We start from the raw sequence: 12,831 nt of genomic DNA on the forward strand, positions 1-12,831 counted from the left end.
CAGCCTGAGCACAGAGAGAAACAGAGGAAAAGAAAGGGAAAAATAAATGAATGCAGCAGGAGTGCTGAGTGAGGACAAAGGGAGGGGAGACTCCCCCTACACACTCTAATTCCCCTCTCTGTGTCCTCTCCTTCCTCATATTCATATTTTTCTGATCCCTACCTCATCCAAACTGGGTCGTGTCTCAGATGCCACCCTATTCCCTATATAGTGCACTACTTTTGACCAGAGCCCCCTGGTCAAAAGTAGTGCACTATGTAGGGAATAGGCTGACATTGGGGATGCAGCCCTAGTCTTGCCTGCAAGGAAAGCCTATATCATGGAGGTTCTATATCTCAGTGGAGACCACATACACACCATAAAGAGATAAAGAGACAAAGCGAGGACATTGTTATGGGTGAGAGTAGAGAACACAGGGTCAGAGATATGCTGTATTCTACAGTACAGAATACAGATGTGAGGTGAATAGAGCATTGGGATCTCACTCCACATAACCATCTGGACCTGACTGCTTGTGTAGGCTGTGGAGCTGTGGTTCCCTGGACAGCCCAGTACTACAGCTCCGCCAGTAAAAACCCAATTTCAGTGGGTTCTGCTAGAGTGGCACCGAGTTCACCGCTCATCTGGTCTAAATTAGGGATGCATTAAAATATGCAGCGGGGAACAAGGATGAGGATTGACTGCTGACTGACTGAATCCAAGTGTGAGTGTAAAGGACATTACTTTTAATGTAGTTGAGAATCCCCAATAACCACGAGAGATGTAAACCAGTGTCATTTTGAGATGTTGTAAATAGGAAAAAAAACACGTGTACACATATGGGAATGTTTAGCGCAATTATCACAAGAACAGTCTTAAGTTTGGCCTTCGGACCGTTGCGGGACAGTTTTCCCAAAGCTGGAAAAATCAGAACGCAGGAAGTGGAGCTCCGCAAAGCCGCGGGTTGGTTCCCGGAGGTGTGATTGGGGGTGTTGGTTAAATAAACAGAGACAGGGTGAATGGGGGGACGTGTGCAGGGGTGCAGGAAGGGTGCAAGGGGGAGGACAGACAACGGCGCTGAGGTTTCGTGGAAAAGCTAAAAAAGGGGTCAGTCTGCGGGTGGCAGACTGTGTGTAAATGTTACTTTGGAGAGAAAAGGGCTTGTTTCAGAGAGTGGGATGATCTTACAGAGTGGGATCTCTCAGAGTTTCCATGACTCTCCCACTAGCCTTAATTAATAACAATGAAACATTGTCCAACAGCATCTATGTCATGTTTGGGCAGACTGGGGTCACTGGGGATGTTAGGCACACAAACACACAACACATACACATACACAGCCTGGTCCCCCCACACACACTCTCCAATGTAATCTTATTTCCTGGCAGGATATGAACAAGGACCCCACGCACAGTTTGGACAATCACTTTCTCAACAAATCGCACGACTTTAGTAACAACATGCTAGGGCATAATCAGGTTCGGTTGAACAATGACATACACTTTCTATTCTAGGTCTCAAAAGTAGCATGCCCTTTTGACAGACACACAAGCATGAAAATATGTCTCTCCCGACCTCTTTAAAGTTGACACCTTATTCCCTATGGGTCCTGGTCAAAAGTTGTGCACTACATAGGGAATAGGGTGCCACTTGGGACACAGACATGCATGCACTTTGACTGACAGATAGATGTGTGTCTCTGCTTACCTTTATACCCGAGGACAGCCACAGCGATGGTGAGTAGAGTGCACAGCACGTAGAGTAGTGCTATGGAGGTCTTTAACGCCCACTCATTCTTACACTTAGTGCACTGGGTCCCCTCCTGGATCCCTACACAAGGGAGAGAAATGCAGATTAATAAACATTTGGGGAAATAGCATGTTTCCTTTCCTTCCTACATCAGTATTCACAATGTAGCCATACGAAGTGAAAGGATGTTATGGTTATCATACCAAAACATTTAATACATTGTATGAAGGTCCTGGGTCTCTGTGCATTACCTGTGGCAGGGGTATTCAACTCTTACCCTACGAGGTCCAGAGCCTGCTGGTTTTGTGTTCTACCTGATAATTAATTGCACCCACTTAAATCAGTCCCTGATTAGAGGGGAACAATGAAAAAACGTTGTGAAACTGGTTTCAAGGTTCAGAGTTGAGTTTGAGAGGCCTAGGGGATAGGGTGCCATTGTCATAAGTAGTGGACTATATAGGTAACAGGGTGCCATTTGGAACACATATGGTCAGGTGTCTATTGCGGCTCAGATGGCTGCAGAGTCAGGCTATGTGGAGACAGCAGAGAGCGAGGTCAGAGTGGGGCCTGGCTGGCCCTATGTGGGCTGGGAATCTGGGGTCTATCCAGGTTCTGGGTCTTAATCTCCAGATCACCGCATCTGGACAAACAGCCTGGAGGCCACATTAAAGGGCCCACTGGTCCCCTGGGGCCCGGTTGGTGAGGGGGCGAGGGACACCAAAGAAACACATACGATGAAGAGATATGATACCAACCTCCTCTGATTCAAACCATGGACCTTCAAGTGCCTCCAACCAGTGGGGAAAGTCACAGAGCCACGCAAGCATTCTCCTACATTCTCTTGGAATATTTCTTTCCAAGGATATCTTTCCTGACAGATGAGTGCCGAGATCCGCAGTGCTGACGGGAACACAGCTGTATTTCATTTGAATTCAGGAAGTGGGGGAAAATGAAAGGTCCTGCTTTCCATGTACCTGAAATAAAACTCCTTTGCATGTTCAGCGCAAGGAAAGCCACTTCCAAGACATGGAAATTTCCATGGCAACACAAAGGCAGCCTGTGCCAATGCAATCTTTGTGTTAACACTTCTTGGCCTATGCTAAATATATGCTTATTGAGCTTCCTGATTCGTTTAATGTGATTATGATAATGAATTATATCCTAATAATTTCCATTAAAAGCATTGGTGTAGAAATGGTGATTTCCAGTGAAGCTTAGTCTTAAAAATAAAAGTTCCAGTTGGAACCAAATAAGAACCTTAAATAGGATGGTTCTTTGAGGAAGAGCACACACTCAACACCTTATTTTATGCAAATAATGTGTTTAGCCTTATTTACATATTTCCCAGGGTGCCTTTCAAGTGAATTTTAGAGTACTACCCATGACTGTGTTTGCTAGTAACAGAGACATTTGTTGTTTCTTTCATTCATTTTAACCATGTGACATTTGCCAAGTGAGATCCTAATTGAATGACTCAATGTTTAAAGGCAATTTATATTTTGTAAGGCCTTATTTTGAGGGTCTAGTTAAACCCTAACAAGGTGACCTGAAACTAATGGTTTACAGGCCACATCAGGCCTGTAAAGTAACGTGTTATTCCTATTACAATCCAGACAGAGTGGGGATATCCAATATTCTGAATTTGTTTTCACCTGCAACCTCTATTTAGAATGACTGCTAGGGTTGGGAGTATTAAGATACTGTATGATACTACCTAAAGCAGAGGTATTCAACTCTTACCCTACAAGATCCAGAGCCTGCTGGTTTTCTGTTCTACCTGATAATTAATTGCACACAGCTGCTGTCCCAGGTCTAAATCAGTCCCTGATTAGAGGGGAACAGTAAAAAAAATATTAATAATGCAGTAGAACTGGCTTCAAGGCCCAGAGTTGAGTTTGAGGGACCTAAAGCATCTAAACTGGGACCACCATTTCAGTAACGGGTGCAATAAGTCCAAGTAACAGATTTGATTAGTTTAGAAAAATGTATGTTATTTATATTTGAGTAGCATAAGATTAGTTAATCAATCAGAAACATAGATATTGAAACAAACAAATCTAAAAATCAATGCATGCTGTGAAATATGATAATGATGGGCGTGGTTTTGGTTCAGCTATGGTTATTAACAACAACACTGAGGTTATTTTACACCACTTAGTGTTAATTTGACTCTTTACAGTGTTAATTTAAGCCCTGAATCAACACTAGAAATGTTACACTAGTTAACACTGCTCAATGTGCTCTGTGCTATGAAAGGGACACATCTGCAGCCTTCCATACATTTCAAGAACCTTTTAGAACTTTGAAGAACCATAGATGCCACGTGAAGAATCCCACACTTAACTAAAAGGTTATTCTTCATCGGGCAAGAGTTCTCCAAGGAACCTTAAGAGCTGAGGAAGGAAGGACCATTTAAGAATCTTAATTTTCTTCAGTGCACTGGAACCATTTGGTGCCAGAGCTCTTTAGTCACCACCCATACAATTGAAAAGAGGTATAGCTAGCAACGGATAGCTTTAGCCAATTAGAAAATACTGGAGTGATCAGGTTGTCAATGTAAATAAGAAATAATTTATTAATTGATTATAAAAAGTTCGTCAGGTTGCTCGGCTGCTATAGGGCCGCAGTGGGACTTGAAGATGCATTGTGTCCACACAGCCAAGTCAGAGTGAAACATTTATTTACCTGAAAGAGTGTTGAGGCAAAGCATTCCTATGAGGCAAAGCATATGCAAACACAGTTCAACACTCCAAGCTTTCACTAGCTCCTAGCCAACCTTGAGTCATTCAGGTTGACTCAACTCCCTGGCGGTCCAAGCAAGCAGCAGTTCACTAACTTCACTTTAGCTCACTGAGGCTAATTATGCACTCCCCATCGCCCCTAACAACCACATGGAGCACTTCAGCAGTTAGCACACTGCTCTATTACACAACATGTTAAGTTAACACAACTGGAGAGCTGATCTTTTCATTACTGTTACTCTTTAACAACAGTCACTCTACAGCGCATTCGGAAAGTATTCAGACCCCTTGTCTTTTTTCACATTTAGTTACGTTACAGCCTTATTCTAAAATTGATTCATTTTAATTTTCCTCATCAATCTACATACAATGACAAAGCAAAAATAGGTTTTTAGAAATTTTAGCAAAGAAATGGTTGTCCTTCTGGAAGATTCTCCCATCTCCACAGAGGAACTCTGGAGCTCCTTCAGAGTGATCATTGGGTTCTTGGTCACCTCCCTGACCTTTCTCCCCCAATTGCTCAGTTTGGCTGGGCGGCCAGCCCAGGAAGAGTCTTGATGCTTCCAGACTTCTTCCATTTAAGAATGATGGAGGCTACTGTGTTCTTGGGGACCTGCAGATATTTTTTGGAGTACTTCTCCAGATCTGTGCCTCTACACAATCCTGTCTCGTAGCTCTACGGACAATTCCTTCAACCTCATGGCTTGGTTTTTTTTCTCTGACATGCACTGTCAACTGTAGGACCTTATTTAGACAGGTGTGTGTCGGTCCAAATCATGTCCAATCAATTGAATTTACCACTGCTGGACTCCAATCAAGTTGTTGAAACATCTCAAGGATGATCAATGGAAATTGGAAGTACCTGAGCTCAATTTCGAGTCTCACAGCAAAGGGTCTGAATACTTGTGAAAATAAGGTATCTGTTGTTTTTTTTAATAAATATGCTAAAATGTCTAAAAACCTGTTTTCACTTTGTCATTATGGGGTATTGTGTGTAGATTGAGGAGGAAAAATATAAATTTCATCCATTTTAGAATACGTCTGTATCGTAACAAATGTGGAAAAATTAAAAGGGTCTGAATACTTTCTGAATGCACTGTAATTACAGCTAAAGAAGTTAATTAATCAAGAGAAAGTCAAAGAAGGAGAGTAGAGAGAAAAAGAGACGGACAAAGAGCGATAACAGTTGGGAAGCAGCAAGAAATAAGAGAGAGGAAAAAGACAGAGAGAAATAAAGAGAACGAGACAGAAATGAGAGAGCGAGAGAGCGCGAGAGAGAGAGATGAATGATAGCACCTGTACACCTTGCTATCCTGACATCACATATGTTTCCTTTTGGAGCTGAGGTACCTTGTCCAGCTCTCTGTGAGTCACAAATGGCATCCTCACATGGCTTATGATGCACCCATCTATAACTGGCCCCTCGGTGGCCCCCTTAAAATCTCTTAACGAGGACTAGCGCCTGCCAAGAATATCTCTTACAATCACTGTGCCAGTTCTGTGTGTGCAGTCAGTTATACAGAATCACGTCAGACAGGTCCAATAGCAGCTGGCAAATGTCTTGGTCAGTGACAAAGATCCGCTTCAATCTGTGGTTTGCCTCTATGCATAGATCATTGTAGATCATGGCAATGGTCATTGAGTATGCAGCCATCAGGGCTAAACAAAATGGATATCAAAGCTTCCGGACATTTATAACGACTGACGTGTGTTTGGAGTACAAACCCAATGCCGGCTTCCACTGCTAAACAAGCACATGAGAACACCACTTCAAAGTAATCAAAAAGGCTTGCGCCAGAAACAGCAGTGCTATCTAAATATGTTGACAGAGTTCTTATAAATCCATTGCTCTGAAAGTAAATCAAAACACTAGAAAATGAATTTTTACAATACACAGACAAGGCGTTCCAACTTTTTCGTCGTTAGACAATGTTGACAGGATCAACTGAGCTCCCAGGATTAGCTGTCCAAGTATTCAACATGGAGGACAGCTGTCAACACAAACATGGCCACCACAACAACAAAGCAACCTGCAACCCCCTCCATTTTCCAGCTCATTCCATCCCTACTCTTTCCAATCGATGGTCAGATTTAGAGAGAAGGGGGCTGGAGGTATCAGATGAAGCAGCTGTGTTCTGTTGGTCTCTTGTGTTTTTCTGCACCCCAGTGAGATCCCAGTGACACTCTCAGTCCAAGGTCGTGATCCAAAGGTCATGGCTTGGTTGTTTGTCGCCCAGTGGATGACTTCCTGGATGGGCCCTTCAGTCTGACAACAGACACAGGCTATGTCCTAAATGGCACCTTATTCCCTTTGGTCAAAAGTAGTGCACTATATAGGGAATAGGATGCTATTTGGGACACCGTATAGATGCTGGACTCCTGACTGCGTCACATCAAAGTTAGGTCAATAAACATTGTCACTCACTGGGAAAGCATCTTTATGTTCATACCATAGGCACCTGGGATACAAGGCCCACAGATTCCCTTGTTGAATGTTAGAAGCCAAGTAGTCATCTGACAGATGTACATTGGACAATTCAAACAAAATGTGAAACATAAACTGTCTGTTCTCATATCAGATCACCAAACCAAATCCACAAAACAGACCACAACATAGAGGAGAGAACCACTGATAGCTGATGCCATTTAAACATTGAGTTTTGAATTTACCAGAGAGGAAGAGGCAAAGCGAGAGGTTTTACTCCGGCCAAAATCTGTCAACGAAAGACTCCACCAAGTGACTGTAAGCTACAGTGAAAATCATTCACAGGCTGGTCTATGACTATACACATTTTTTGAGGAAGGATCTGACGCAGACTCCAGAGAAATGGGGACAAGCATGAATGCGATGCTTCCTTCTTCACAGTTTAACAACAATGTGTTGTCTATCTGTGGAGTTTCATGGTTACTTCAGACTGGCTGCTACTCATTCAATTGGACAGTGGTTCGTCATCACTTCCCACAGCTGCACGGTCAAACCTAGGTTAGCCTTGCCGACCACGACCACAAAACAACCAACATCCAGGATACTGAGACCATACTGAGACCACAGACTGACAAAAACACTTTTATTGCTCACAGCAAAACACAATGCTGCTCCAAACACTAAGAACTTTTTCCATAACAAGTAAAGAACACCAATCTCTTTTCCAAACTAAGTGCTGTTTGGGATGAACAGTGTACGCTATTGTTCTTCTAATGTTATTGAGTTCTGACATCCTGACAATGTCTACCTTGTTCACATCGGAGGATGCTGTTATGTCCCAGAGCTTTGCCTTTGACTAACGTTTGGTCAGTTTACTGGAACCGTATTCTCACCAAGCCTCATCAACTTGTTCTCTTCTACAAATCGACCATTAAAGGGTCACTCTGGGATTAGAAAAACATAAAACTGCTCAAGTGGCCAATGGATGTACCAATCCCGGATTGCCCTTTTAATTCTTGGCCAGAATGTCAAGCGGGACGTCCCTGGGGCAAATGGTCGAGCAGAAACGAACAGCCTTGCTCATTAGAAGACAGAGTTGACTTACAGTAAATATGAGGAGAAAGCTATATTAACCGATAAGGAGCGGAGGTCAGTGAGAGGAGGTCAGTGAGCGGAGGTCAGGCTAAGAGTGATCTGGAACTGTGCCCTGCCTAACACACACTCAATCCTTTCCAGGAATCAGCACAAAATCAGCTCCAAGAGGGCAATCATCGCATTCCTATGTGAAAGTGAACCTCTGGCATCCCGGATGGTTGAGATGGTTGAGAAATAGACTAGTTAGATAGACTCCTGGTGAGAGCACATAAAGACAATGGACCGTCACGGATAACCTTGTTGTGCGAAAAGACCAAAACGGTGTCGTTAAAATGCAGGACAATACGGGTGGAATGGTACAATTGTTTTGTAAATCATGCTAAATTCTGGACTTTTCCTGCAGCCCATCTGTGGCTCTTTACTCCATATAGAAATGAGAAGTTTAATAAGATCGTTTGATATACTGTAAACCAAGCCAAGAGCTCTTTTTACAATTTGGAGGGGGAGGAAGGCTCAATGAATGACTCATACGCAGCTCTGACTTCTTCAATGGCATAAAGTAGTACAAGACAGTACGAGACAAAGTGTGTGTGTGTGTGTGTGTGTGTGTGTGTGTGTGTGGTGTGTGTGTGTGTGTGTGTGGTGTGTGTGTGTGTGTGTGTGTGTGTGTGTGTGTGTGTGTGTGTGTGTGTGTGTGTGTGTGTGCGTGTCTGTGTGTGCGTGCGTGCTTACGCCTATGTCTCTGTGTGTGAATGAATATGCATGAATAAACACATTAGGAAAGTTGAGAAATATACCTAAGGCTGTGGCGGTCATAACATTTTGTCAGCCGGTAATTGTCAAGCAAATAACTGCCTGTCTCACAATAATTGTCACTTAATTAACATAAACACATTCAGCATCTCCTGGCTTCCACACAAGCCACTGATGCAGACCTTTGGAAAATCTTAATTTAAAAAAGTCTAATAAATCCATTTAATTTTTGTAATATTTTTTTTATTTAACTAGGCAAGTCAGTTAAGAACAAATTCTTATTTACAATGATGGCCTACCCCGGCCAAACCCGGACGATGCTGTGCGCCATATTGTGCGCCTTAATATAGCCTACACCTTCACAATAAATCCATTATTTATTTTAGACAGGTCTAAGAAACACGATATGAAGAAAATGTAGTCTATTTCAGATTAACAGAATAGCATACTCTGAGTTGTCCTTATGCTAGGCCCTGATCTAGCTATGCCATATGGCTCTGGGCTACACTATTTCATTTAGCAGACACGATTTGGATAGAATTCCGTGGCATTATTTTATATTATTTTATAGTATGAAGAATACAATTGAACATATTTTCTCCAAACGATTTGAGGGAGTGCGCAAATGCGACTATTCGGTGTTGAGCAGTTAACAAAGAAACAGGTCCTCCTGTATACTTAATTTAGAGTTATTTATGCAAATTATTTGTGATACAAATGTTGGGATATATGTTTTGATTGTTAATACATTCTAAGGCTGTATGATGCGAATCTAATGATGATTTGAAAAAAGTCTCATGGCTGCACACACTTCATCAGTCTCTCATTCACAATTTGACAAGCACTTGATAATGACTCTGTCACACTAGCCTTCGCTTTGGCTTCCCCTCCTGTCCAGCTCAGGCATTCAGCGTCGCCGGCCTTCTAGCTGCTGCTGAACCTACTGCTGGCAAACGCCCTTCACTCATCAACCCCAGACTTGTCTCGTCATCATTACACACACCTGGTTCCAATCCCCACTCTATCACTGTATATATACTCCCTCTGCCATTTGTCTTTGTCGGTCTTTGAAAATGTTACTTGTTTTCATGACGTGAATCTTGCTTACTATTTCCTGAGTACTTTATATTTTGCACTTTGGGTTCATCCTGTACCTTTTTGTTTATGAAGATATATTTTGAGCACAATATCTTTTGGGTTTCGTCCCGCTTTGATCTATGGTGCTTAAATAAATTCAGTAGTTCTAAACCTGCGACTGCCTCCTGCCTACTCCTCTCTACACCAGTGACAGCCTCAAATTTCCCAGCTTCATCTCCTTTGTGTGGCCGTAATACCCCTATAAAAATGCATGCCTTTTGTGTCCAGTGTCTGTTGTGCCCTTGGGCTGAATATAATAATCATAATTCCCTTCTCCTGGCCGTGTGCTCTGAAGCACCCCTCACTCACATGGCTCTCTCAGATATCTAAATTATTATTAGCCAAAGCCTGTCACGTGATCGGGTCTTTTTCAAAGGCTACTAATGAAGACATACACATCGGGGACGCAACTGCAAGCGTACTTTCGAATTCCTATGCGCATATTGAAGATGTTGGAAGAACTGTCCACATTTATATTTCGTCATCCAACAAGATAGTCAGCCAACAAGATGAGTAGGCCTAACGAACAGCAAAAGCACCAGCCTATGTCAATCTACTCTCTACCATAGTACAAAAGGTGACCTATTCTATTCTGTGCGAGAAATTAATATTCCAAGCATAGTCAAGTGATAGGCTAATATTGTCACCCATCATACTATTCTTGATTTAATCTCGTCTTTAGACATACTAAATAATATATGTGTGACATTTGTTTTGATTTAGAATGGACCACTATCGTGCACCCGTCTCAAAATTTGGGAGGGGGAAATAAATACATGTAATCTATGCACTTAAATAGATAATGGAGGACGCTTTTCCCGTGGTTTATTTTCATGCCAGCCAGGTAGGCTATACTCCTGTTGTAAAGATAAGCAATGTGTTTAATATTAGGAAAGTTGAGAAATAAATATAGTAGACCTAGCCTATAGAAAGCTGATGGGAGCCTCCTCTTTTTAATAGAGGCAATTTACACTAGATAATTCCCATCAAAACTCTTGTGTTCTCACGCAATTGCATAGTCTATAGAAATGTTGTGCAACATGAACTCACAGGCTCTCGTGAAGTGTTTGATTAGATTTTCGATAACATTTGCATTGATGCCAGAATGATTAGAGGGACAATAGAGTGCTGAGTACCAGGCAGTTAGCAAGTTTGGTAGGCTACTAATGACCATCCACAGCATCAGAGCTTGGAGAAGCCTAATAACGTGACTAAACGGTCACATGGAATTTGTCTGCTGGCATGACTCGTGACCGCCGGTGTGGTGGTAATACGGTCACTGTAACAGCCCTACTTACACCAATGTTAAATCCTGTCATTAAATGACAATGCATAAAGCCAATGTATTTGTGTGTGACTGACTAGGAGGTATCACTTTGGTTGGTACAGCAGAGACCGAGCTCTGCTTCCCATTACCAGGATTCTGCTCAGTGGGGAGGGTGGAGGTCAGCCACCGTGGCTTAGGGCTTGGTTCAACTTTACGCACAGGCTCCAAACTGGGCCTCCAAGCTAAATAAGCTAAATGTGCTCAAACATCAATTCAGTCCAGCTCTGGTCCTGGCAGTACAGCCTGCCTAATAACTGACTGTTTAACAGCTTGGATTGAATAGAATCCAAAACATGTCCCCTGTGTTCACTTAGTTTCTACCTGTGAATGATGTAATACATAGTGAGTGGAGAAACCAAGCGGGCCAGAGGGCTCTAAGTTCATGCAATCGTTCTTGGGGGCCCCAGGAAACTGACACCATCTCTGCTGCATGTGTGGCCTGATTTAGGCTCCATCTCTTGTATTACATGTGATGGAAACCATACGCCTCCACCACACGAGACAGGCGGGGGTGATACGAGCGGTTATGAGTGAAGAGGGATGGAGGGAGGGTGGCGAGAGGAAAGGGGGATGCTGAGATTGAGATACAGAGGATGAGGGGAGAGAAAGCATTGGACAGGGAGAGAAATGTGGAGAGGGGGGATAGAGAGGAACAGAGAGAGAGGGGGAGGATACAGAGAAACAGAGAGAGAAGAAGAGGACGAGAGAAACATGGACAGACATAGAGAAAGCAGAGCAGATGTAGTAGTGACAGTAGAGAACACAGACAGTAACTCCTGTCACAATACAGTAAAGTGTGACGAGCCAGACAGGAAGTGTTTGCCACTGTGACAGAGAGCTTAGGAGAGTCTGAGACAGGGATCTGCCACGTAGATGACAACAGACATAGATGGAACCACTGATCCTCCAACCAACCCACAAAGTCATTCTATCACATATCTACTGGTCTCAACTAGTCTCTGCTGGTCACCTACTGGTCTCTATACTCTTAGAAAAAAAGGTTATTTGCAGAGGGATAGGGTTCTACCAAGAACCATTTTGATCAGAGGAACCACTTTTAGAGGATTTTTTATTTAACCTGGCAAGTCAACAATTTCTTAATTACAATGACAGCCTACCCAGACAACGCTGGGCCAATTGTGCGCCACCCTATGGGACTCCCAATCACAGCCGGTTGTGATACAGCCTGGAGTCAAACTAGGGTCTGTAGTGACACCTCTAGCACTAGAGATGCAGTGCCTTAGACCACTGCACCACTCAGGAGGATAAAGGTTTTTTGTAAGGCAAAGGGTTCTACCTAGAACCTTTAACATCCTAAGAACCGCTTTTCTTTTCTAGGCAAGAAAGATTCTTTGGAAAACAAGAAGGGTTCAACATATAACCATATATCATATTTCCCAGCATGCTCTATTGCAGGGTGATTTTCAGAATTGTTTGTTTTAATATCTGTGTTTTTGATTGATTGATACATTTTATGCTACACAGAGATAAATAGCATACATTTTTCTAAACTAATCCAATCTGTTAGTAGTTGGACTTATTGCACCCGTTACTGAGATATTGTTCCAGTTTAGATAATTGAGGTTGTCTCAATATTCAATTGTATTTGCCTTGGCAGTAATTCT

General features: G+C 42.7%; 1 protein-coding gene across 2 annotated transcripts in view; it reads right to left on the reverse strand.

Annotated features, from left to right (window-relative positions):
* Positions 1-12,831, reverse strand: part of LOC106590136 (collectin-12) — a 64,807-nt gene that overhangs the window by 20,090 nt on the left and 31,886 nt on the right. For both annotated transcript variants that reach the window (XM_014180756.3, XM_045710792.2), the window contains one exon: positions 1,687-1,809. In XM_014180756.3, the coding sequence (XP_014036231.1) occupies positions 1,687-1,809 (123 nt within the window). The remainder of the gene's footprint in view (positions 1-1,686; positions 1,810-12,831) is intronic.

This window comes from Salmo salar, chromosome 29 (assembly GCF_965601325.2).
Source record: "Salmo salar chromosome 29, fSalSal1, whole genome shotgun sequence".
Taxonomy (NCBI): domain Eukaryota; kingdom Metazoa; phylum Chordata; class Actinopteri; order Salmoniformes; family Salmonidae; genus Salmo; species Salmo salar.